Source organism: Heliangelus exortis, chromosome 1 (assembly GCF_036169615.1).
Source record: "Heliangelus exortis chromosome 1, bHelExo1.hap1, whole genome shotgun sequence".
In the NCBI taxonomy this organism is placed as follows: Eukaryota; Metazoa; Chordata; class Aves; order Apodiformes; family Trochilidae; genus Heliangelus; species Heliangelus exortis.
The window spans coordinates 80,982,409-81,008,596 of NC_092422.1; the positions used below are offsets into that span (position 1 = coordinate 80,982,409).

The 26,188-nt window shown below is 35.5% G+C and overlaps 1 protein-coding gene across 7 annotated transcripts in view; it reads left to right on the forward strand.

Moving 5' to 3' along the window:
- The window catches only part of GK (glycerol kinase), a 39,339-nt gene that overhangs the window by 5,546 nt on the left and 7,605 nt on the right, over positions 1-26,188 (forward strand). For 4 of the 7 annotated variants that reach the window (XM_071750301.1, XM_071750337.1, XM_071750318.1 and 1 more), the window contains exons 2-18: positions 4,033-4,106; positions 5,153-5,259; positions 5,820-5,897; positions 6,923-7,002; positions 7,995-8,132; positions 8,651-8,760; positions 9,774-9,840; positions 10,911-10,928; positions 11,955-11,990; positions 12,503-12,570; positions 14,105-14,147; positions 14,835-14,915; positions 16,887-16,965; positions 18,467-18,563; positions 20,017-20,101; positions 23,371-23,491; positions 25,561-25,704. In XM_071750301.1, the coding sequence (XP_071606402.1) occupies positions 4,033-4,106; positions 5,153-5,259; positions 5,820-5,897; positions 6,923-7,002; positions 7,995-8,132; positions 8,651-8,760; positions 9,774-9,840; positions 10,911-10,928; positions 11,955-11,990; positions 12,503-12,570; positions 14,105-14,147; positions 14,835-14,915; positions 16,887-16,965; positions 18,467-18,563; positions 20,017-20,101; positions 23,371-23,491; positions 25,561-25,704 (1,426 nt within the window). The remainder of the gene's footprint in view (positions 1-4,032; positions 4,107-5,152; positions 5,260-5,819; positions 5,898-6,922; positions 7,003-7,994; positions 8,133-8,650; positions 8,761-9,773; positions 9,841-10,910; positions 10,929-11,954; positions 11,991-12,502; positions 12,571-14,104; positions 14,148-14,834; positions 14,916-16,886; positions 16,966-18,466; positions 18,564-20,016; positions 20,102-23,370; positions 23,492-25,560; positions 25,705-26,188) is intronic. The other 3 variants (XM_071750357.1, XM_071750310.1, XM_071750327.1) reach the window with 1 other exon arrangement.

A 26,188-nucleotide genomic window follows, 5' to 3' on the forward strand; every position in this document is an offset into this window, starting at 1 on the left:
AGCTTGTGCCCCTTGCCCCTTGTCTTGTCTATGTGACTCGTTGTAAATAGGGATTCTCCCATCTTCTTTGTAGCTGTCCTTTAGGTACTGGAACATTGTAATAAGGTCTCTCCTAAGCCTTCTCTTCTCAAGGCTGAACAGACCCAGTTTTCTCAGCCTCTCCTCATGTGGCAGGTGCTCCAGCCCTTTTGATCATCCTTGTGGCTCTTCTCTGGACCCTCTCCAGCCTGTCTGCATCCTTTTTTGTAGAGCAGGGACCAAAACTGGATGCACTACTCCAGGTGGGGTCTGACAAGTGCCAAGTAGAGGAGGATGAGGACTTGCTTGTCTCTCCTGCTGGTGCCCTTCTTGATGCAGCTCAGCATCCTGCTGGCTTTCTTCACAGCTTCTGCACACTGTTCCTCATGTTGAGCCTGATTTCCACAAATACCCCCAGGTCTTTTTCCACAAAGCTGCTCTCTAGCCAAGTGGATCCTCGTCTGAACTGCACCCCTAGGCTGTGTGTTCCCAGATACAAGACTTTGCACTTTGAACGTCATAAAGTTCCTGTCAGCCTACCTCTACTGTCTATCTTAAGTCATCCTGGAGGGTGTCTCTCACTTCTAGGGTATCAACCTCTCCACAGATCTTGGTGTCATCAGCAAACTTCAACGGGGTGCTCTTGACCATTATCCAGGTCACTCACAAAGATGTTAAACAGCATTGGTTCTAGTATCAACCCTTGGGGGACGCCGCATGTAACCTGTTGCCAGTTGGAGGATGAACAATTTACTGTTACCCTCTGGGTACAGTCTGTAAGCCAGTTCCCTACCCACCACACAGACCTCTTGTCCAGGCCATGCTGAGTCAGTTTCTACAGGAGGAGGATGTGGGATACCACATCAGTAGCAGCCTTAGAAAAGTCCAGGTAGACAGTGTCCACCTCTTGTCCTGCATCAACTAAAGGAGTTACTTTGTCATAGAAGGCAATCAGGTTTGTTAGGCACTATTTGGCCCTGATAAATCCGTGCTGGCTTTTCCTAATCACGTTTTAATTGACCCATGACAGTCCCCATGAGGATTCGCTCCATGTTTTTCCTGGGGACTGAAGTGAGGCTAATGGGTCTGTAGTATCCTGGATCCTCCTTGGAGGCCCTCTTAAAGATAGGTGTGACATTAGACTTCCTCAACGTCTCCTGATCTCCGTGACTTCTCAAAGATTATGGAGAGCAGCTTTGCAACATGGGCCAGCTCTCTCAACACCCTGGTCAAGGTCCTGTAATAGTTCATACACCAACTTCCTCCACTGGTGGCACATCAGTGTCTTTACCTTTTGTTCCTGTCGCCTGAGACATTAAAGCACTGAATATTTCCTCGTTCCTCTGTCCACTGTCAGAGAGAAACAAGGGTGATTTGGTGTGTTTTTTTTTTTCACAACACAGTATTTTTGTGGTGAGGGGACATGGAAGGAGATGAGAGCTCATTCCCTCCATTTTTTCTCTACTTTGTTTATCTTCTTCTAGATTTAAAAGTAATGATGTCTTTGTGTTCGTTATCTTATAGAACAGTTTGGGTTGGAAGGGACCTTAAAGATCATCTAGTTCCATCTCCCATGCAAGGGTAGGGACATCTACCCCTCCATGGCTGCTCAGAGTCCCATCCATCCATGCTTTACTAACTTCCAGGGATTCAACAGCCACCCTGGGAAACCTGTTCCAGTGTCTCACCACCATCACAGTAAAGAATTTCTTCCTGATATCTAACTAAATCTTCCCTCTTCCAGTTTAAAACCATTACCCCCTGTCCTATCACTACACACCCTTTCGTGTATCATAATTCTCTTTATCTCTGAGAGCATTTGTTCTCAGTGGAACTTTTTTATCTCTTTCCTTGAGGTACAGGGAGTGTCTGATTCTTTTGTTGAGGATGTCAGCTGTTTGAGGTTTTGTTTGTGATGGATTAGGACAGCGTGTTTACCTAGTTCCTTCCTTATGGGCATGAAAAATCTATACAGCTGTAGTCTTAGTGCTTCTGTTGAGGATTCATTGCTGTTAGAACAGCTTGTTTAGAAGGAGGCAAGAAGACTTGCTGTGCAAGTTTCACCCTTTATTATCTGTGGGTCAGACACTCCAGATTCAATGAATGATCTTGTCTAATTGAATCTATTTACTTCCTGCTAACAGTAGGAATCCTTATGCACTGCCTTCTTTTTCAAGGAACACTGAATAATGGAGAATGATTACTGAGTGCTATTTAACAGTTACTAGGTCAGATACATACAGGTTCAAAAAAATATCTTCTATCTTTCTATCTTTTTTATAAAGCCTTAATAAACATTACTATGCTTTTGGCAGAGAGGCAATTTCAAATTATCTTGCTGCACGCATGCAAAACTTAATCTCTCTTATTAACTTTATTGCATAGCATTTTAAAACCCTTATCATTATATTAGTTCCTTCCAGGCATGCAACACTATCAGAGTTTACCCTTTTATTAGGATAGCTTCATGCCAAGCCTGTGCTGGTAACTGAAACACAGATAAGTAAATATGGCAAAAAGAATACAGTGGTGGTGCTTTTTCTATGTATTCTTTCCATTTGATAACAGAAGAGCACAAACATTTTTTAAGACTTCTCTTCTGGGGAGGGAAAAAAATAGCTTTTATAATTTTCCAGGGAGGTTGTCTGTTTCCATCCTTGGAGGATTTCAAGACCTGCCTAGAAAAAGTCCTTGGGCAACCTGGACTTCTCTTGTATCTGACCCCACTTGGAGGAGGGTTTAGTGCTACAGATATCCTAAGGTCCCTTTCAACCTGAATTATTCTGTGATTCTAATATATAACTGGAATGTTTCTAAACATCAGAGTTTCACTCTAAAGATACTTAAAGGTTTCAAAGAAGCTGAAGAATCAGAATTTCGTCTGCTTTTTGTCAGAATTGTTCTCATAGTGTCAAATTAAGCTGTACTATCTAGGTAAAATCAAAGAGTTTATGGATATAAAGATTTAAGAGGAGTTCTTAAAATCTGTGGAATGGGAGTCCCGTATGACCAAGGAAGTCTAGAAAAGATGCAGTTGTGTCCTAGAGAGTGAATTTTCTACCTTTACCATATGTGCAGTTTCTAAATCTTATTCTCCTTTCCACTAAAATACAGGATTGTGTCCTACTGTTATGTTCTGCAGTTAACTTGAGTCTGTTATTAGATTTTACTTTCTAACCTTCATTGCCCAGCCAATTATGTTGGCTTATTCACTGTACAATTAAGTTGGATGTTTTACTGGGTATCATCTTATCTGGGCTGCAGGAGTTTACTTTTGGAAACAGGCCACTGACAGTTAATTAAGACAGCTGTGTGGTCTAGCCAGGCTTTTTTTGCAAAGCAGAGCCTCTTACTTGTGATTCCTTGAGAATCACCGTTAGTATAGTCCTCAGGATTCTCTGTTGGTTTTGATTGTACTATATCTAAATCTGAGTCACGTTTCTGCATGTGCTTCTCTTTTTTTTAATGTGTTGCTGTGTTGATGTTCTTCATTTGTCAGATTGGTAATAAGCTCTGTGTAGGTAACTTCTTTTGAAACAAACTACATTCTTTGTAGGTTTGTTTTCTTTCTTGACAGTTCAGTCCCTCCTGTAATTTCTATACCACATGTGATTATCTGTCTCTTAAAATCATTCTTCGTAAAAGTGAGTTAACCCAAGAAAAGACATGATTCTGGCATTAGAGTATCAGAGCAGTAACTAAAGAAATGCTGACTAGAATTGGGTATTACTGAGAGTTATGTTCTAAAATGCATCATTAGTTTAATTTCTACAGCTTCCACAAGAAAAAAATATGGTTCTTTCCCAGTCTATCATGAGAAAAAAAACCCAAACCATTTACAATTGACAGGAAAGCTTGCCAAAATACTTTTTTCTCACTTTAATTACAAAATACATATATCTGAACCCAGGTAATACGGATCTTTGGGCTGATGATAAAAATTCACTATCACTTATCATGGCACTGTATTTATTCAAATGAATAAATGTTAATGTATTTTTGTTTTATCTGCAGGTTTTTAATGCTAAAACAGCAGAGCTCTTGAGTCACCATCAAGTTGAGATAAATCAGAAATTCCCTAAAGAAGGGTATGAATTTCCTATGTTTTTTTAATTTTTTTGTGTAGATTTTGGTAGAACTTATGACTTCTAATCTATGAATTATCAAAACTGAAGTTGATTAATAATTTTTAAGAATCATAGAATAATTTGGGTTAGAAGGGACCTCTAAAAGTCATCTCGTCCAGCCCCCCTGCAGTAAGTAGGGACACCCTCAGCTAGATCAGGTTGCTCAGAACCTCAGTGAGCTTCACCTTGAATATCTCCTAGAATGAGGCCTGAACTACTTCACTGGGCAGCCTGTTTCATTTTTCCACCACCCTCAGGGTAAAGAATTTTTTCATCACAGCAATATAAATCTACTTTTCTCTAATTTTAAGCCATTTCCCTTCATCCTTATAAATAGTCCATCTCCAGCCTTCCTGTAGGCCTCCTTCAGGTACTGGAAGGTCACTATTAGGTCTCCCTGGAGCCTCCTTTTCTCCAGGCTGAACAACCCCAGCTCCCTCAGCCTGTCAAACATAGTATCTGCTATGGAAAACACTCTGGTAGGAAAACTGGCATTAAAAGCCCCTCATTGGGTCTCCATTATGCTCTGAATTATATAAACTAAAAAAACTTATTTTTTTACTCTGAGCACTCATTGGCATATTTAGAGTTTAAACTTTAAAACTGAAGTTTAAACAAGATTTCAAGTCTTATTTAAAGTGATAACCCTGATAATTTTTACAATTTAATCATAGGCTTCATGTCCATAGAAGTTCCTTAATTAGTTCTCTGAGGTGTTTCTTTTATTTGTTCATTCTTAAGTGACCTACCATTTGCTGCCAAACCACTCTGTACAGAACAAAACAACACAAAATTCTTTTGGTTTCTGTAGACGGTTTTGTTACGAAAATACAGCTTACTGTTTAAGAAGGGTTTGAAGTTCATTACACTTTTTCTATATCTGTAGAACATACTGTGTAGTTACTATTGTGTCAAAATACTCAACTCGTTACTCACACTAGAATTTCTTTTTTTTCCTAAATGTAATTTTTAATTTTTTATTAACTGGTGTTTACTGTTTGTTAAAGATGGGTAGAACAAGATCCAAAGGATATATTAAGGTCTGTTCATGAATGTGTGGAAAAGACCTGTGAGAAACTGCAGAAATTGAACATAGACATCACTAACATAAAAGGTATGTCTAGTTACTTAAGCATGACAGAGGGGTTTAACATACTCATGGTTCAACAAGTCCTATTCTCTAATTTTTAAGTCAATAAAAAGAAAGGTGGAGACATGCTGATCTCAAAGAAGACATTGAAGTGGAATTGAGAGCAGTTTGGGAAGAATAATGAGAGAAGTATGTCATGGATATAAATCTACAAAACCAACTTACCATAATCTTGCAAAATCACAGATACAAGTGATGAATGAATAAATTCTCAAATTTAGATTAGGACTCTTTGGGGAAAGCTAGTTTCCCTGTCAGTGTTGTAGGTATCTCGGTTTGTGGGGAAAAAAAAGAAAAAAAAAAAAAAAAATTAGAGCACAAAGATTAAGCAGCAAATGTTGAATGATGGATTTTTAGAAGTAATATTTCTAGGTTATAGCATGAAAAAGTTGGAAGTTTTTTGTTTCCCATTTACTTTCCTCTTCTCCTTACATAATCCTCCACCTCTCCTTTCCCTTCCTCACCCCCCAAAAGGGGAAAACAAACCTTCTGAAAAGGATACTTCTTTCTGTTTTGTCCTGAAGCCATTGGAGTCAGCAATCAGAGAGAAACAACAGTGGTTTGGGACAGAGTAACTGGAGAACCTCTTCATAATGCTATTGGTAACTACTCTATTTTCTGACTATGTAATATCAAAAAATGAGCGTATTGTAGAAAAATGTTTTCCTAGATTCCTGTGCAGATATCACTGTGGCCTGTGCTTCTAACTTCTTTGTTTTTTTCATATGTGTGTCATAACCTGTGTGTCATTACCTGTGTGTTTGTACATCAGTGCAATTTTAAGAAGCCTATTTTGTTAAAATTATTACTTAATAAATTGTTTCAAGGGCTTTTAACAAAAAAAAAATGTTCCTCGAGGGGTTTGTACTTTGCTGGCATGTAATGAAGCTCTGACTTATGCCAAATTACTTCCTTTTAAATGAAGTAGCTTACTCAATTTTCAGGATGGGTTTGTTTTAAATTTTAAGCAAATACTGGTTAAGTAGGTTTAATGAATATTTATTGATTTTGAGTTTTATTTTGAACTTACCTTAGTTTTTCAGTTTATGTATTCTCAGATACGGTAATTGTCTTTGTTTGCTCTTTTGGGTCACATAAAATACCAGATTTAGTTTAGCATACCCTTGAAAAAATAGAACCCTTCTAAATTCAGATATGTGTTGTACACATGTTGAAATTTTCAAATTCAAATACAGCTTTATCTTAAACCCAGCTGTACCTTGATAACTCTGACATGCACTTCAGTTCAAAGTTTTCATAGAATTAGTAAATAATCAACCTGCTATTTCTTTTAACCTATTTAATGGCAGTCATCTGCTGTAAACAACATAGTATTTATCATTTGCTTATGATCTGGTAGAGGAAAGTATATATCCTCTTATGTTGGAAATCCTGTTTGATTTATCAAACTGTTCATCTAAATCAAATTAGTCTATCTAACCATTTCTAATTTTTGCAACAGTGCATTAAAGATACAATGGCAATACAATATTCTTTCAACCACATAAAAAGCTGAAAATAAAGTCAGGAATTAGCTGGCAAGAGCTCTAGTTTTGTAGAAGAAGCTTGTACATGTCTCTTTTTGTGTATTACATCAGTTGATGAGTTAATTTTATTGTGGCTTTAGTATGGCTTGACCTGAGAACCCAGTCAACTGTTGAACGGCTTCTTAAAAAAATTCCAGGAAGAAATAAAGCATATTTTAAGGTAAGAGATATTCCAGGACATTTCAATAGCAGCTGAACTCTTATTGCTACAGTATATAATGTTTTGGAGATTTGTGCATAAAATTCCCCCAAACAACTCAGTTTTAGCTTCTAGTCTCTTCTTAGCTTTTCACATACCAAAAAATGGGTATAATATTGTATTATACTATTCCAGAGACTGGAAGATGTTCATTTTCCTTCAAAATTATGGTTAACACTCCTTACATATCTCACTAGAGAGGTTAAATTGAGTAATTGTTAGTGAGATTTAAATGTATTATCTGTCCAATGGTAAGTAAACATCACACAAAAGTTAGAAGCAAGTAGAAAAAAAAGTATGGAAGGCACTTTGTTGACATGAAATATATTATACTTTCTCATACCTTAATATTGAAATTCATTGCAATAAATATGAGAACTGGGAAGATATTTTATGAAGAGCAAATTAATTCTTGTTTATTTATTTATGCATTTATTTTCTATATAGGTGTATATATAACAATTACGAAAAAAAAAAGCTTGCAAAAAATTGTGTTAATTCTTTGATTTTTATTTTCCTTGACTGCTCATATTAATGTGATTTATTTTTTATATTATATATTTTCCAATAGCCAGTAAATGAATGTCACAAATCATGTAAACTTACTTGATTTTTGAGTTCTGGTAGAATACATATTTCATCTTACTAATGTCGTGCTACCCATTTTTGTTGTTATTACAAAACTGACAAAATGAAGCCTAGTCACAGGGAGATACCCTAGATAAGAGAAGACTCCTGCAAACAACTATTTCTACGTCAATGCTCTTTGAACTTAGTAGTTATTTAAATAACAAGCTTGTGTGATTTTGCTATCTTTACATCTTTGTGGTTTTTGCTTGCTTATCATAATTTATTATAAATAAGTGGAGTATTCATGAAAAAAATACTTTCATGGTCTGTAAATGATTTTTTGTTGGTTTGTTTGTTTGTTTGTTTTTTAATAAATTTTACAGTCTAAGACTGGTCTTCCAATTAGCACTTATTTTAGTGCAGTGAAACTTAGGTGGCTTTTGGATAATGTGGAAGCGATTAAGAAAGCGGCTGATAATGGCAGAGCTCTATTTGGGACCGTTGATTCTTGGCTTATATGGGTATGTATTTGTGATTTTATTATCACTCTTCTTAAAAGGAATTTCAATTTCATGCAAATTTCTGTGCAAAGGGCTGTGATTCGAGGCACACTGATCACACAGTGATGTCAATACAAAACACTGAAGAAATTCTCTTCTAAGTTCTTAACGAGATGAACTATTACTGTTCCTGTTCCTTTTTTTTTTTTTTTTTTTCCTCCCTAGATGTTTATATGCAATTTGCTGTTTAATAGATGGCTATAAAATTTTTTTTGTTCAGGCTTTTGGAAAAATATTTTGACTTCTGAAAGCTGTATTAGCCACCATTGCCATAGAAGAATCCAGAAACTACTGCTGTAGCCCTCATTAGTGCTTTTTTTCTACTATATCAGGTTTGCTTCTTTAGTTGTTGCATGAATACCAGGGTTTCCACTCCCAAGTGGAAAGTTTTGTGAATATTTTTTTTGTAATTTGTTGGATTAAATCTGTATCTTTTCTTGGCAAATACTGTTAATATATATTTTGTTGTTGTTGTTCAGAGTTTGACAGGTGGGAAGAATGGAGGAATTCACTGTACAGATGTAACCAATGCCAGTAGAACAATGTTGTTCAACATTCATTCCTTGGAATGGGATTCTGATCTCTGCCAGTAAGCTCAGTTTTTCAGTAATACTGTATTTCATAGAATCATACAATGCCAGGTTGGAAGGGACCTCAAGGATCATCTAATCCAAGCCTTGTAATATTATTGTTTGTATGATATGTCCCTGCACCCCATCATGCTGAGACTTAAAACTTTCCAAAGTGAGGTAATACACCACTTCCCCAGGGAGACCATTCCAACGTCTGACTGTCCTCACAGTGAAAAATTGTCCTCTTGTGTTCAAACAGAATCTCCCCAGGAGCCCCTTATTTTGTCCATGTGACTCCTCGTAAACAGGAATCTCCATCATCTTTCTAGCTGCCCTTTAAGTACTGGAATGTTGTAATAAGGTCTCTCCTAAGCCTTCTCTTCTCTAGGCTGAACAAACCCAGTTTTCTCAGCCTCTTCTCATGTGGCAGATATATTTAAACAGATTCTATAAATATTGTGTAAAGCAATTAATTTAATGGTGAGAATCTCTTTCTAGACTAAGATCAACAATTACTGTTGCATTCACTGATAACATTAGCAATTAAGATTTGTTTTTCTCCAGATGTTTATATTAAAACTGTCTGGATTAATTAAAAGTAGCATCACCTTTATGGTTTTTTCTGTAGGTGGAAGACTGTATCATGGAAGCAGTGACATATAATAGTTCATAGTAAGGTATTATCTGCAGACTCCTTACAAATATGATTATGGACTAAAGAAACTATTTTAAGTCATTTTTTCCTTGATGCATTTTTTCACCTACAGAAAAAAATCAAGGTGCTGTTACTTTTAAGTAATCACCTATTAATAACCTATTAATATTCAGATATATTCTGGTTTACTCCATAATTCAGTGTCGTGTACTGTAACAAGTGGAAAATCACATAGCGATGGGTCAAAATCTAGAAACCAAAGTTCAATTTATGTGTTTTTTTCCTTACAACCCAAACTTATTTAAGGAAAAAAAAGCAAAATGCTTTCTGATTTAGCACTGACCATATCTATAAATTATTCTGTATTTTGTTCAGATTCTTCAATATTCCCATGGATATGCTTCCAAAAGTACGAAGCTCCTCTGAGATTTATGGCCTGATGGTATGTTTTGGTGTGTGTGAAGTTAGTTTTGTAAAAATATAATTGTAGATTTGATATATTGAGAGTAAGGGCTTTTTCTAGACCAATCCAATTTGATTAAAGGCTTGGATGTCATTATCTGCTGTTGTGTAATATTACATGAAGTTAAATATCTGTTGTTTTCTTTTTAAGTGTCAAATAGAGAAAACGAGATGGGAGGGGGTTTTGATAAGCTTAAAAATTGTTTGGGTTTTTCTTTTACAGTTACTTATTTGTTTAAGAACTATCAAAATGGCGTGTAATCAGTAGATTAAAAGTATGAGATTGGCATTAGTAGAGCAAAATTTTTTTACTACTTATACAATTGAAAAGAAGCGATGGAAGTCACTATGGAAAACTTAATGATCTAAGACTATACAAGATATGTAATGTCTTATTTCCACATAATTTAAGGCAAGATAGTCAGTTTTTGTGACACCTTAAATTGCCTTCTTTTTGAAAAATAGACTTCTCTTGCCATGCATATAAACATAGCACTCAGTAAAAGAAGAAAAATATTTTGGAATATTGTGATATCTTTTTAATCACACTGATTCCAGTGCAGCTATGAATACCACTTAGGAGTAAATTGTTAATTCTTATTCTGGTACTGAGGTTTCAAATTCACTTTGATGCAGTACCTTCTGAATCTGATGTGGCATTTATTCTTAAAAGCTTCAAAAATCATATAAACTGAATGCTGAGATTGTACATTCTTTTTCTGGTAGTTTTTCCCACTGTTTACTACAAACATATATTTTGTGATTAAGACAAATTAAGAGATTTGTATTTAAAATAGAACTCTTAACTTGCCTGAAATATAAGTATTTTTGCTAATCTGTGAATGGATGTACCACTAGAAGTCATTGCTGACTTTTATTAATGGGAAGGTCAGATGAGAGTGAGTTGTATTAGCTGAATAAGGGAGGTAAGTGGAAAAAGATCTACCTGTCAACTGAAATAGAATAACTGGTCGCTTTAAATGTGAACTTTTGTTTCTCTTCCCCTTTTGCCTCCATTTTTTTTCTTTTTCTTCCTCTTGCTGGCTGTAGAAAATCTGTTCTAGCCTGGTGAGTAGAGGCTTTTCTTAGGCTGTCCACCTACATCTTATCCATTGTGCTCAGATGCTGTGCATTTCCACTGGTGTAAGGATTAGTAAACCCACACTTTCCAGACCATTAAATTTGATGGGTATTTCCAAATTTGAGCTATTACAATTAGAGATGATACCAAAGTTGTTTCTAAAATGTAGCCTTGATGTGTGCAATTGCCTTAATTTTCAAGCTGTGGAATAGATTTTTTACAATAAAGTAAAAAAAGTAGCTACTGGCTAATGAATGTTTGCTGTCTCATTTTATAAATGAGAAAAGTCATCCATTCTGTCTATTAATACTAATATTATAGTGAAATATCAGATTAATGCAGGGATTTTTTAGTGCATTTATAAGCCCAATTACCTTAAATCTAGTTAATGAAAAGAGAGAATTAAAGAAAAAATTATTCAGTTTGGAAATGCACCAAATGCATGGCTTCACTGAAAATGCATTTTCACAACTGCACAAAGAAACAATTTAAAGAAAGGAGTAAAAACTGTCGGGATATAAATTGCTTATGATACCTACTACAATAATGCAACTGAAGTACAATGTCATAGTGTTTGGAAGAAATTCTAGATGAGACTTAAAATCTTAAAATGAGGCATCTGCTGTTCTGTCTCTCCTTAGTGTTTCATCACCATCACATTTTTTTTCTAGTCACTTTACCCTTTTTGCACTTCTGCATTTTACACTTTGAAACTGACTGCCTAAGTTACAGAGCCCAGTTTTCTGTAGACTATGATTCCAACAAAATTTACCTTAAGAACTGTTCAGGTAACATCAAGTGTACTTGCAAATTTCCTGCTTTCTACTTTTTAGTGTTTTAGGCATGAGCATCATTAGACTGAAGTCCAGTGTATACCTGAACTTAACCATGTTGCTTATGTGACCCTTCTTTGTTTTCTTTTGAGCATTACAAGTTTAGCTTCTTTTTCATTCCCTTAAACTGTAGTCTTGGAAAACTAATTTGGAATTTTTCTTTCTCTTTTTGTGAATCAGAAATCTGGAGCTTTGACAGGTGTACCAATTTCTGGGGTAAGTCCTACTCCAATTCACATTCTGGCATAAGAAACTGGTACTGAATGAACAATCTTCTGAAAAAAGCTTTAAGATGGGTGAATACTTCTACAAATTAGTTGATGAGTTTTTACTTCATGCTAAACATGAAGTAAACTTTTGTACTTTAATTATTAATTGACTGGTTTCTTCATTGGTAAGTTATGATCTGACTGTGGAAACCGAGCTTCCAGCTTTTAATGTGTGTGCATAGTGCTGTGGGAAATTTGGGATCAGCAAATCAATAAGTAACATTATAATTTTTATTTCTTTAAATTGTTAACCATAAGTAGCACAACATATTTCATTTGTGGTTCTTACGAAGCAAAGAGTGGTAAAAAACACAGGTTATCTCTATTTGATTTTTCCTCTCTTTCAATTACCTGTGTGCTCCTAACACATTAGTGTTATAGTTAAATACATCTATTCGTGTTCCTTTTTCATGCGTGTGATTTGTGTGGACATTAGCTTAAAAAAAATCTCTGTTGCAGTGTTTGGGTGACCAGTCTGCTGCTCTTGTTGGGCAAATGTGTTTTCAAGATGGGCAGGCAAAAAATACGTAAGTTATTATGGAAGTTGTATGACTACACAGTACATCACTCTTCTGTTTTAAATTTAGTGTTATGTTCTCTTTCAAGCCAACTGCCAAATGCTTTTGTAGGTACTGCATAACTGCAGCTTTACCTTTTGACTGTGTTTACCTACAAAATAAGTGTCCTGACATTTATATAAAATAGCGAAGATATTAAAGTTAAATGGTTTGTGAGGTATGTTTTGGAACAAAGTCATCGTGAGGAAATATATCAGTGTGACAGAAGATTTTTAATCTCAAAATTCTCCAAAACACAGATTAAAACAGTTGCAGTATCATTTAAGTTGTGACCTGAAACTAAACAAATACAGACTATGAGAGTTAGATTGCTTAGATGTGAATGACAAAAAACCCACAGCATAGATAGATAGATGGGAAAGGTTAATTTCAGTTGCAGTGGTTAGGTTTGTTTCTGTGTCTAGCTCAGTATGAAGAGTTTTCTATTTATCAGCCTCTTACTGTGTGTCTTGTTTAAAAGAGCTGATAAGTTAAATCAGGCAAATGGTGTAATCAAACATTAATTTGAGGAAAAGCTCTCTGCTTAAATAACTTACTGTTCCATTTACAACCTTGTGCTTAACTGAGCATGTAGTTACATACACAGTACTGGACTTCCACAAATTTAATTACACATTAATCTATATTTGTTGCTAATTAACCTTCACTTCATCTTCATTTATACACAAATGTAATGGCTAGTGGCCTTACATTTAGTAAAGTAAACATGTTTCTAAGTAATACTGTCGCAAAGTATTGTTATAAAAAATGCTTTTATAACACAAGAAACCTTTTGAAAAAAATTCAGCTACACCAAAAGGTACAAATGAGATTATTTTAACCTTTTTGTTTTATTTTTTTTAACCCTTTTCTTCTTCATATATAACCAAAGACTTTCTCAGTACTATTTAAAGCTATTAATTTTCAGGGTATTAAAAATGTAGGGAGCTCATAGTTTCTTAGAATAAGTATCTTGTACTGCTTTAATTAAAGGAGTCTCCTTTCATATGTGTATGCACACATATATGTGATATGGTCTTCAAATGAGAAAGATGCCATTTTTAGAAATATTTGAACTGAATATGTTTAAAGAAGACCTTCTTTGTCAAAAAGTTTCTTAAATTTTCCCCTTTAAAGACTTGAATTTAATATTGCAAAATATTTATTTTATGAAGTGGCTTTCATAATCTGCTTAAATTGAAGTAGGTAAACACTACCACCGAAGAGGAATTCACACTTAGTTTTTAGCCACATCTGTTCCTTAATCGAGTATATACAAGAAGCAGCCAGAAACATAGGTGCAGGACTAGATTTTTCAGCTGAAGGCTTCATTTTCATCACATATTTGAGGATGATTTTATCATCAGTTAATGATAACATAACCTTCAAGGGGCAGAAGAAGATGGTGTCTTGATTCTCCACAGGGGGCCATGGATTCATGAACTGTAGTAACAAGTTATTCTTTAAACATCCTGGTTTTAACTTTCTTTCACTTTTGTACTAGGTATGGAACAGGATGTTTCTTGCTGTGCAATACAGGTCAGAAGGTCAGTTGCATTTTTTAGCTATTTGGTGTTTTATTTGTTTTTTTTTTTTTTTTTTACAGTCTTTACTTAAACTGTTGAGTACAAGTGTATATTAGCCTTTCTTAAACTTACTAGCTACAGACAAGGAAAAGCACATACTGAAATCTGGAAGAAAAGAATGTAATAATTTGTTCAAGGTGTTTCTGCAAAATGCCATTCCTAGCTCCTTAAGTTTCAAAAACAAGTTTTTCAAAGCAAGGTTCTTTCTTTTTCTTTGTAAATGTTTCTTAACCTCACCTAGAAGTTCTGAGTGTTGGTTTACTTATCCACATGCTTTCCTCCTTGTGTTGGGTGTTTTATTTCTTCCCTTCATTTTCTCCCATTGTTTCTTAGTAGTTGTAGTTGAATAAATACTATGAAGTTTTGGCTTCCTTCTCATTCAAATCTCTTACAGACCTCCAATTCTTTGTTGTAAGGAGTCTGGAAAGAATTGAGGTAGCTTGCAGAAATGAGAATTCACACCAGCACTCTGAGGGTTCAATCTTAGGTGTTTCTTTAGAGTAACTGATAATTTACTTTGGTCAAACCTTCCAGATTTTTTTTTCCACTGAAGGTTTTGTATCTTGTTTGCTGCTATTCATATACATTTTTAAAATACTGTCTGCTTCTGATCGTACTTTCCCTTTTCTTTCCCTTTTCCTTATTCAGTGTGTGTTTTCTGAGCATGGTCTTTTAACCACAATAGCATACAAACTGGGCAGAGACAAACCTGTTTTTTATGCTCTAGAGGTAAGTACAGTAAATTCTTGCTTTCTATTATGATAACACTTTTTTTTTTACTTCTATTATCTAATATCCTTATGTTGTCTTTAGAGAAACCCTTCAGTTCCACAGAAATCGAAATAGCTTTATGTTACAGCTTGCATGCCTCAAGGCTTTGTGTGGTTTTGCTTATCCTAATCTCCAATCTATATCAAGTAATCTAATACAAATACTTCTACAATTCATAATTTATATTTTCAGGGCTTGATCACTTAGACTTTTTTTTGTTGCTACACAATCTTTCAAATCTTTCAGAAATATTTAAAAAAAAAAAGGAAAAATATACTAAATTAGTTTTTTTTTAAAAAGAGGGAAAGTACTAGTGTTTCAGTTATCCTTTCAATAGAAGGCATGACTAAATGTCTGCAGTTTATTTCATTCTAATAAAGTTACTTCTAATTTTAAAAAAATCTAAAAAAAATTTCTGGGACAAGAATCCTTTAACAAGTGAGCTTTTTTAATCTATTAACCAACTAAGACTTATGCTCTGGTTTCACTCAAACAAGCACAGGTGCATACATCCAAAATTCAATTCTCCACACAACTCTGAAGGCATCCAAATTCTGTAGAAAATTGGATTTTTACTATAACTTCAGGGTTCATTTTTCTAAAGTTCTGTTTCTTGAGGCACAGCAGCTGAGCAGTTGTTTGACACCAAAGCTTCAATCTGGATCAATAGAATAATTACTCTTCCATCTCCATTGCTTAGTGGCCTTGATTGAATAGTTTTTCTCAAAACACACACACTGAGTTCTCTGCTGCCATTGAGCTGTTGTTGAGAGCCTATGCTTTCTGTGTGAAACAAGGACAACACAAAGTATTTTGTTCTCTGGGAGAATAGTTGGTGGCTTACAGGACTTTACGGGATGTCAGAGGCCGTGTTAATTTTCTTTTCCTTCCCTAAGGGAAATTGATTTGCATTTGCCGTATTCTGGCAAACTTTGGGGTTTTCATTTTGTGCAAGTGTGTGAGAGGTTGTTTTTATCTTTAACCCATGTTCTTAAAGCAAGAACTTGAGCTGTCTTGAGAATTATTTGTATTTTTGCATGCTGACTAACATGCATGTGTACTTTTTCCTCATCTCCAAGTCTTTGATGATACTATCAGAAGAAACAGCTTCAACCAAAGATACTAAGTGTTCTTTCTCTTGTATACATGCAATAAACACCTACAGTCTTCTGGTTGAGACAGCTTCCAGAGAAGCAGTAAATGCAGATTCAGCCTTTTCTTTTAATTAAACCCGTATCTAATAACTGTAGTAGCTAGCTAGTTAATAAACACCCCTACTCCTGCTAGCAGTGGCTTTTCATTAGAATATAATGCTGCTCCCATTTTACTTAAAGCTTAGTCTAATAGACTTGAGCCTTTCTTCTAGACAGTCTTTGGGCTTTAGAGTGAGGTAGGAGCTGTGACAGTCACCTATGATATTATAGAGCCATTCAGGGCCATTTGCTGAACCAACAGAGGAATTTTGCTGGCAGATGCAAGTACCTACATTTTCTGTCTTGTCTGTGCATTTGTATTTAGACTCTAGACATAACCACTCTTGATTTCTGAAATCAAATCATAAAAATCTTTATCAGAAAAAGAAGGCTGAGTCTATTGGACCCTGTGACTATAAGTTCAGGAGAAGACTGAAGTGAGAAAGACAAGACTGTTTAGGATATGACATGGTAACTCTTCTCTATGGGAAAAAAAAAATCTAATGTGCACCTTTTCTACCTGGAGCCTGCATAACAGGCTGCCATTCTTGCATGTCAGTCTCCTGCTGACAATAAAGCTGTAGTTTGGTTGTGAGCATTTCTGTGAGCTCTTTAAGCTGTGACTGTAAGTCTGAGGTTGGAGGCCACAGCTACCCTGCCTCTCCTGTCCTGTAAAAAGAAGCATGAAGCTACTAGATGTTGCCTCCTAATGTTGCAGTGGTTTTGTTTCCTTCAGGGATCTGTTGCAATAGCTGGTGCTGTTGTTCGTTGGCTGAGGGACAATCTAGGTATTGTTAAGTCCTCACAAGAAATTGGTGAGTATTCACACTTTGGAGCTGTTCAGTGTTTTTAAGTTTTCCAAGGTCTTGTGGTCTGTAATATTAAATGAAATTCAAAATATTCAAGTAAAGACAAACCGAAAGATGCCTGTACTTTACTATGGTTATTTTGCACCCGTGAAATCACTGCTTATGGATGCACATATTTCATATAGCATATCAATACTTGAAAACCTTTGTCAGCTTTGCTCTGTTGCAGTCTGTACTTTTTAGGAGTTTCCCAAGTAAGCAGATATTATAGGCACTGTTCTTAGAGTGTATTTCCTGGTTTCATATAATATTGAATTTTCCAGAGACAAGAGTATCTCTATTATGAAACCCAGAGCATATTCAATCCTAAATTTACATATTCATTCCTGTCATAAACATGAGAACCTGAGACCCTTGATATGCAATTATTTATGTAGAAGGCCTCATATCTGTTGTGTTAGGAACCTCATTTGCAAAACTGCCTCTTAAACGAGTTGTGGAGGATGGTAATCTGTTTTGACTAAGAATGTAATCTTTAGCATTCAGGTAGCTGATGTTTTCTTCTTGAGCTGAACTGAAACATGATGGTGTGTGACACAGAAACTAGGAATATATCAAACTTTGAAGAAGGAGAACATGTCAGGAGAATGCAATTACAGCAGTTTTAAAGTGATACTGATGAGATTTAAGATTAGAAATCAATTCATTGCATATGTTTAATAACTGGAGTCTGTATGAGAGTATCATTTTAAAAAGACTTTTTGAAAAGGTTCTACATCTTTTCTCCATTGCTGTGCTTCTCCAATCAATGCAAACAGAAGAAATATACAAAATCAGAAATAAATACTTTCTTGTTATAGGAAGGAGCTCCACATTAGCATTACTTCCTTTGCAATCCTAGATGTCTTAATACAATTTTTTAAATTACAGATATTTTGATATTGAGGAGTTCGGATATCCAAAGTTATTACTCAGATATTAAGCAACTTCAGATATTCTTGTAGCCGGCCTTGTGATTATGTACGTAAGCTAAGAATTTAGAACTGTAAATCCATTTGAAATTAATGAAATTTTAGTTCTTAACTCCCTTTGGTCTTGATCCAGTTTCATTTGCTTGCCTTGACTTAAATGGAAGTAAAGTGTGACCTTTTAGACTGCTTTGAAGATTTCATTCTTTACCCACAGGATACCCTTTGAAAACCTTACAGGATCTAGGTCAGAATATTGAGTATGTAGTTTTGATTTTCAGTTTTGATTTTTCATTTTGCATTTCCCACAACCCCCTGGGCCCCATCTAACACTCACATTGTTGCAAATGGATGACCAGTTAATGAGGATCAGAGTCTGAGAGTTGTATTTTTAATGGTGTTTGCCTTTATTATTTTTGCAGCTACATAACATATTTTGAATGCTTTTCATAAGTAAATAATAACACCTGAAGTGTTATATTTAAGTGTCAGTAGAGTTGTGAAAATCTAAGTGAAGACTGTTTGTGTGTATGCATTAGAAAAAATGGCTGCAGAAGCGGGGACTTCTTATGGCTGCTACTTTGTGCCAGCATTTTCAGGACTGTATGCACCATACTGGGAACCCAGTGCAAGGGGGTAAGCAACTCCTTAAACATATTTGCAGAGAAATTTAATGATCTTACAAATGCTATGAGTAGTCTTCCCAGGTATGTAAAATTTATTTTTGTTCCTTTATGTGTCTGGGTACATAATTTTCTGTGGTATCTTCAAGCAACTAGTGTGTTTCTCTTTTGCATTTTAATCTGTTCAAAACAGCAACTGGTACTGGGACAGAAAAAAAAGATTAGCCAGTGTAGTCCTCCAAAAAAAGGGTGCAGGGAAAATATTTGGTCTGGGTTGTGCATTTTAGAGAAGTGTAAGACAAGCTATCATTTGTGCCACTAGCAGAGTAAGCTTTTTTTCTCCACACATTTCAGATTCTGAAAGGATTTTTATCTCATTAAAGAGAAAAAGGAGGTCTGCATACATGTGAGGTCTCAGGCAGCAAAAAAGTTAAGTAGCTGGCACAAATTAGAATTACTAGTTCAAACAACAACCTTCTACTTATTTTTTTTTCTTTTGCTGTTCTGAGCTTACCTACTCTTGCTTGTATCAAAAGAAAATGCCATGGAAATCACAGAAGCATAATAAATTTAAATACAATAAAATGTTCCTAAAGTGAAGAGAAGAAATCTTAGAAATTATCTGGTTCCCAAGGTTTTGAGTAGTTGCTTCTTTAGAATTTAGATGCTTCTTAAAGGAAAAAAAAAAATCTTTGAGTTAGAGTTTTTGAGATCACAGTGCTTGACTTCTTGACCTTTGTAAAAAAGCTGTTCTTTGGAATAGCATCAACTAAACACATCCTTTGATATCTTTGAACTTGAGTTTGTACACCACAAAATACACAGCAGTATTTCTGTGTAGTACTCTACTATCCCTTGTATGTTGAACTAGAATAAAAAGATTGTTATTTGCTCTGTAGTTCAGAGTACAGTGCTGGAATTCAGCTTACTCATGGGTAGATGTAGCATCATTTCCATATTCAAATATCTCTTTGAAGGTGCAGAAGGAATTAATGATTAGAATAGATCTGAAAACAATTTTAAGTATTTAGAACATAGTACGGAACCAACTAGGTTTTTCCTTAAGAACTGAAAGCACTAGAGAATTTATTAATATTTTAGTCATAGATGATACTATTTTTTAAAGAAAAATAAGCCTTGATCATACATTTTCTTTTTCAAAAGACTAGAATTCATGTCTGTGTGTGTGCTCCTGTGTGGGCTGGGTGAGTATGCACCCATATGCCTGCAGATTGGCAGTAAAATTTTTATTTATGGCAATTATATTAATTAGATACTGAAAGCAAGTTTGTCAGGAAAACAGGGATGAGAGAGTTTAGATTAAATAGCAAAAAGCTTTTCAATATAAAAGGTGGTCCTCATACACTGGAACTCATGAGCTTTGAATTAGAAGGCCTAGATTTGAAGCAACATTGTATGTCTGGTAAACAAATATATCCTAACTCAGTATTTTTTTCTCTTCACAGTATTATCTGTGGCCTTACTCAGTTTACAAATAAAAACCACATTGCCTTTGCTGCACTAGAAGCTGTCTGCTTTCAAACACGAGAGGTAAAGGCAAATTGGGTCCTAAATCCATTGTAAGTTGCTGTAGTAACAGGAACTGTAATTCTTCAGGAAGAGAGAGGATTGAAAAGGTTTAAAGAAGTTTAATCATATGCTTTATATTGTACTTGGATGGCATTCTTCTATTTACATGGTGGTAATTGTGAAAAATTATTGCTGTGGACTTTTGCTACAATGATCTCGTGGAGTGGTACATTATTTTGGGGTTGCAATCCTGCTTTTTATAAGCAGTTAAAATAAGGTGAATGTATTTTGTGAATATTTAGAGAGGTGGAATACAGAAACGTTGAAATTACAAGGCCAGTGACATAACTAAAAAGTTGCATTAGTTCTACATTTCTGCTGTGATGAACACGATTTACGTTGCTTTAGGTACACAAGAACAAAATGAGTTAAAACAAGACAGCAAGCACACCAAGGGAAATCTGGATTCACTTCTGGCCCATTGTATCTTGTGTGACATTAGTTGGCATTCTGCAGCACCAAAGCTAAATTCTCATTGAAGAACTGATTCCTCCAACCATGCTGAAGCAGTTCCAAGTATTCATATCTTTTTATCTCCATCTACAATAAATTTACACTCTCTGTATTCCATACAAATGCAGGAGAAAAAATACATCCCTAGACCTCAAAGGGTCAACTCTTAATTTGAGTGCCTGTTTTTATGCTGCTGCTATTTACACATACTGAGTTTTAGAATAGCATCCAGCTAAAACTGTGCAAGAGGAGGAAGGCAGCTTGCTGGTTCTGTGGTGACATAGAGTAAGAAGTGCTCAAGTGGGAAAAGACAGACAGAAATTTCACCCAGGCATTTGTGCTAGCAGTCTCTGAGTCCTCAGAAAGTTGTGAAAGAGCACTAGAATTATGGCACTAGAAGTTGGGGAAAAGTTACAGGGAACCTGACTGATGGTCTTGTTTGTTGTCTGCTCCTCTCTTTCCTTGTCCCTCCTCCCATCCATTCACTCTCATGTGATAGCTGAATGAACTTTCCAGCAGAAAATTATCCCTTTTTTTGCTGTGCTATTTTTCTGCTGGATTAGTGACCTCAGCTGCCTCGCAAAGGAGTGTAGCAAATGTCAGAATGAGAGACAGGGCATGCAGAAGTAGAAGGGAGAGGAGTAACGCCCTCAGGCTGAGTGATGGTTACTTTAGATGTTTGAACAGATACAATACTTCCTCATACTTTAGTCAATATACTTTTATCACAGTGACAGGAGTGCTAGATCAGATCTCTGGACATGTTTAAATCAACAGGTCAAGTCCTAGTGATGGAGATAAAATATATGTATATTTTTCAAAGATACATTGTTAGGTTTGTCATGTCAGAAACAAAGTTGTTTGAATTCTATTTAAAATAGAAGTGTTTTGTATCCCTCTGGAAGATCCTCAAATTCCATGTTCATTGGATTTTTTTGCTTGTTTTATTGTTCCGTTCAAACCTCCCAAGTCTGTTCCTTGTTACCCAAAAAGCTCCTTTCCTGTTCAGACAGATGGTACTCATTATGTGTTTTCTTCCATAAGGCATTATGAAAAAATAAACCATTTTCTAGTTCTAAGAGCTGTACAATTTTGTCATTAGAGGTGTCATGTCAGTTGAGATAGCAGGTGCATGACCATTTGTTTTGTTCCTTCATCCCTTCCTATTTCCTAGCATCCCTTCCTATTTCCTTTTCAATTTTTATTGTCTACTTAGTGTATAGTTTGTTCCAATGTATTTGCAGACTGGTAAACAAAGGCAGAGCCTCCAACAGTATGCATGTGTAAAGCTAAGCTTAGGAGGCACTGCTGAAGTTATGAATGCTAAAAAAGGGTGGTGAAATCAGCATAGATGAACATAAAATGATTCGTATGAAGTCAATAAGTGGTGGGAAGCAGTGCTGTCAAAATGCTGATAGCAAACTTTGCTGCTATGCTCTGAATACTCTTTTCCAGGTTATTTCTAATGTACAGAGCGGGCCCATGGACAGATCCTGCCACCATGAAAACTGACCTTTCTCCTTCTATTTTTTAACTAATATTTATCCTTTGGCAGCTCTTTTAGTTCCTTGAAAGGAAGGGTCAGGGACTTTGCTGTCTTACTTTCTGGAAACAAGTAGAAAGCTAGTGGACCACTAATTTCTATATAGGTTTTACTGCCTTACAAACCTACAATATTTTTGCTCCTTTTTCAAAAACATGTCAACTTCCTCAGTAGGGATTGTGTAGCTGGGTACTTTGTGAACTACACAAAACAGAGAATGTGTTGTAGTTTTGGTCTGGTTTTAGTATCTAAGTCACTTGGTTATTTAAAGCTGAAAAAAGTGCATGTCTTTTTTTTTTATTCAAATAAATTGAAAAATTTCAAAGAGAAAATTATTCTGCACTACATAATTTTACATAACAATACATAACTTTACCAACAAAAAAATGCATGCTAACAAAAACAAATGTAAATGAGATATTTAATTGGCTCCTTTTTTCAAAAACATAGAAAGCCCATTATTCCACATTTAGTGGGTGCTTGTAGGATAGTGCTGTAGCTAAGGTTTAAGATGAATATTAGATTTTTAGGAATCTAAAAAAAACACATTGATAAGTATCACTGAATTAAATACTCCACTCTTAGTTATTCATCCCTTGCAAACACTTTTAATTTATTTTCAGCTAACCGCTGTACCAAAAAGCAGGAAACAATTTTAGAAAGAATTACACTACATTACAAAAAATACAGTTAATTTTTTCAATTTATCTTGTAATGTAAAATTCAGTTTTAAAAAACTAATTGAAAGTATTTCAGGGGGCTGCTCTCCTAAAGCAGTTCAATGTTCAGCAGATCCCATGCAAGTGTATTCCAGATTTCCCAGTTCAAGCATTTTTTATTTTCCAGTTCTTTAATGCATCAAATTAGAGAAAGTATCTAGGCAAACTGTAGTCAGGTAAAAGAATCCATAGTAAATTACTATTACGTCTTCCTTTGTTAGACTTGATAAATGTAGTTGTTACCAGCTTTTCTTCAAAATTCTTCTCAGACTATATAAGCAACACATAGACTACATAAAGAACATTCGAGGATTTCTGTAATAAATAGAAAGCATATGGTACTTACTAAACAAAACTATATTGTCACCACTAGTATTTTGCCCTCTTGATATATGCTGGGGAGGGCAGTTATCTGCCTAACACTTTCAGGAAATACTGACTCACTAGCATTTTATACTCAGGCAGTATCGTGGATTTCTCTGAAATTAAAACGTAAAATATTACTTTTATTTAAGATTTTAGATGCCATCAACAAGGACTGTGGCATACCACTACATCAGTTACAAGTAGATGGAGGAATGACCTCTAACAAACTCCTCATGCAACTCCAATCAGACATCCTCTGTATTCCAGTAGGTAAGATGAAATTATAACTGCCATATTCTTTTTAAAGCTGAAAAAAACATTGTTTTGTAATGGCTAATGAGGACAAGTTGGATGGCTTCCTTTGTTGATGTTGCTGGTCTTTTGCTACTGCTTGAGAACTTTGGGCTTTTCTTCAGATTAAGTTTTCTGTTCCAGCATCCAGTTTTGAGGTTTACTTCCCTAGATAATCACTCATTACATGTGTTGAAGTACTATAGCATTATGATGGTACTGAACTTTAAAGTTGTTGTATCAATTTCTAAGCATCTAAGAATTTTTAAAACTGTGAAATTAACACTCCTGCAACATGTTGGCCCTGAAAATCTTGCTCAGAGATAAATCAAAACTTTGTGTCTCTACTACTTGTGTTTTGCTCTTGCATTTCAGCAAACAAAACATGCCATTACCTTTGCCTTCACAAACTTTTGATTACATTTACAATGTAAGAGAAGACCTGCAATACACCTTGTCCATTCCATTTCCTCCCACATCAGCACTGAAGCAGGGAATAGAGGTTACAACAGTGAGAATCTTGCAGCCAGTTTTCTTGGCATGCATTGTATGAAATACAAACCCAAACGGTGTTCTTCCTCTCTGAGGCAAATATAAGTTTACAATACCTTTGTAAAGCAATGCACCCATTTCAGAAATGATCCTGTAGTACTTCTTTCACAGAAGCCCCCTAGAGTAAAGAAAAGGCTTCCTAGCTTGTGAAGGATGCGTTTAAGTACTGCAGAGCTCTTTGAAGACTTCACTTTAAGTGCCTCACTTGAAACCTGGAGCATTTGAATGTCACTGAAAAGGGTGCATCATTCTGAAGATATATTTTAACAGCTGTAGCAGATCCCAAATTGCTGAGTATTGTAAGCTATACATTAGTATTCTTAAGGATGAAAATGTTTCAAAATTTTAACTCTTGCCCTATCAATACATGACTTTTTGTGAGGGTATGTAGTAAAAGGACAAGGGCAAATGATTTCAAACTGGAAGAGGGTAGACTGAGGTTAGACTTTAGGAAGAAATTTTTCAGAAATTTTTCATTATGAAGGTGATGAGACACTGGAACAGGTTGCCCAGGGAAGTTGTGGATGCCTCCTCCCTGTAAGTTATCAGCACCTGGTTGGATGGGATTTTGGGCAACCTTGTCTAGTGGGAGCAGGGGGATTGGAATTAGGTGATCTTTGAGGTCCCTTCCAACCCAAACCATTCTCGGACTCTGTGATGCAGTGTGTCACTGAGTAACATCAGGGCATTTACATCTTCATCTGATGACTGATAACTTGCTGCATAAGAGTAATAATCTTGCCTAAAACACATCTAGAAAATAATTGAGAAAAACATAATGATGTTTTTGATGCATAAATGTGAGACACTTCCAGAGATATAGCTTGCCTTTAACACTACGTAATACATAAGGTTTGTACTATCTGTGCAGATGCATAGTTAGCAGGTGAAAGAATATGATCAATAAAATCAGATCTTAAAGGATCCTCTGGCTGAATCAAAGAAGCAGGCAGTTCTAGAGTTAGTGGAACAGATTTAGGATGGTCTTCCATGGCATTTGTGGAGGGCAAACAAACTGGTAATTCAGGCATGTAACCTCTGTTAAGATGCCTTTTCTAAATACAGATGCTTTTAATAACACAGTGTCTAGAGTATGGGAACAAGACTGATAACTTAGTCACTGATGACTGCTTCGAGGAGGGAGAAGACCAAAAACAATGCTATGTTATTAACTGGAGTACTCCAAGGAAACTGATGGCTGAGGTCAGCAGCTCTGCACATGGCAAAAAACAGGCAGTTGGGTGGATCAGTCTTGAAGGAAGTAGTCATCTGAAGTATTTCAAAGATTTAGATGACTTATAGGTGAAGTTAGCCTCCAAACCCTGTGAATGGCAATAAAATGAGATTTGCAGTTGTTAAAGGAAGCATATAATGGTTACAGAAACTATATAGCATTATATATATATATATATATATATATTTAAATCTTTAGTTTTGATGTTATCAAGGTGACCTGCATTAAAAACCATTGTGGCCTTCTCTCTGATTTACTTCAGTAAAGCCATCAATGCCTGAAACAACAGGTCTTGGAGCTGCTATGGCAGCAGGAGCTGCAGAAGGAGTTGGAATTTGGAGTCTGAATCCTGGAGATTTGACACCAGTGACATGTGAACGATTTCAACCACAGATCAACCCAGAAGGTAAAACCCTTTCATATTATCTAAGAACTTAAAAACTTATTTTATGTCCAACAGATCAGTGGGGCTTTTTTGTTGCCATCTAGCATACTGATACGAGAAAAGCTAAATATTAATATCCTCTCAAGTATTGAAGATCTACTGTGTAGTGTTTAATTTGAAATGCATTTCACTTGCTGTTTTGTCCACGTAATGACTGGGACGGTTGTATATACTTGCATATATACTTTCAAATTTATTTTTTCTTTTTAAAAGAAGCTTGGCATTGCAGTTAGTAGCTTTTGATTTATAGCCAATAAAATCAAAGAAATATTGAAAGGTTTTTACTGGGAATGATTGTGAGTTTTCACATATGTAGCAAAGACAGAGTGACAATTTGGGGGAGAGTTCTTTTGGCCTTAAAAAGCCTATGTTAATAATTGTTTTTTATCTAACTTTTAAATCTTTTCTTAAGTGCTTCTAGAGATGGAAAGCATATATTTGACAT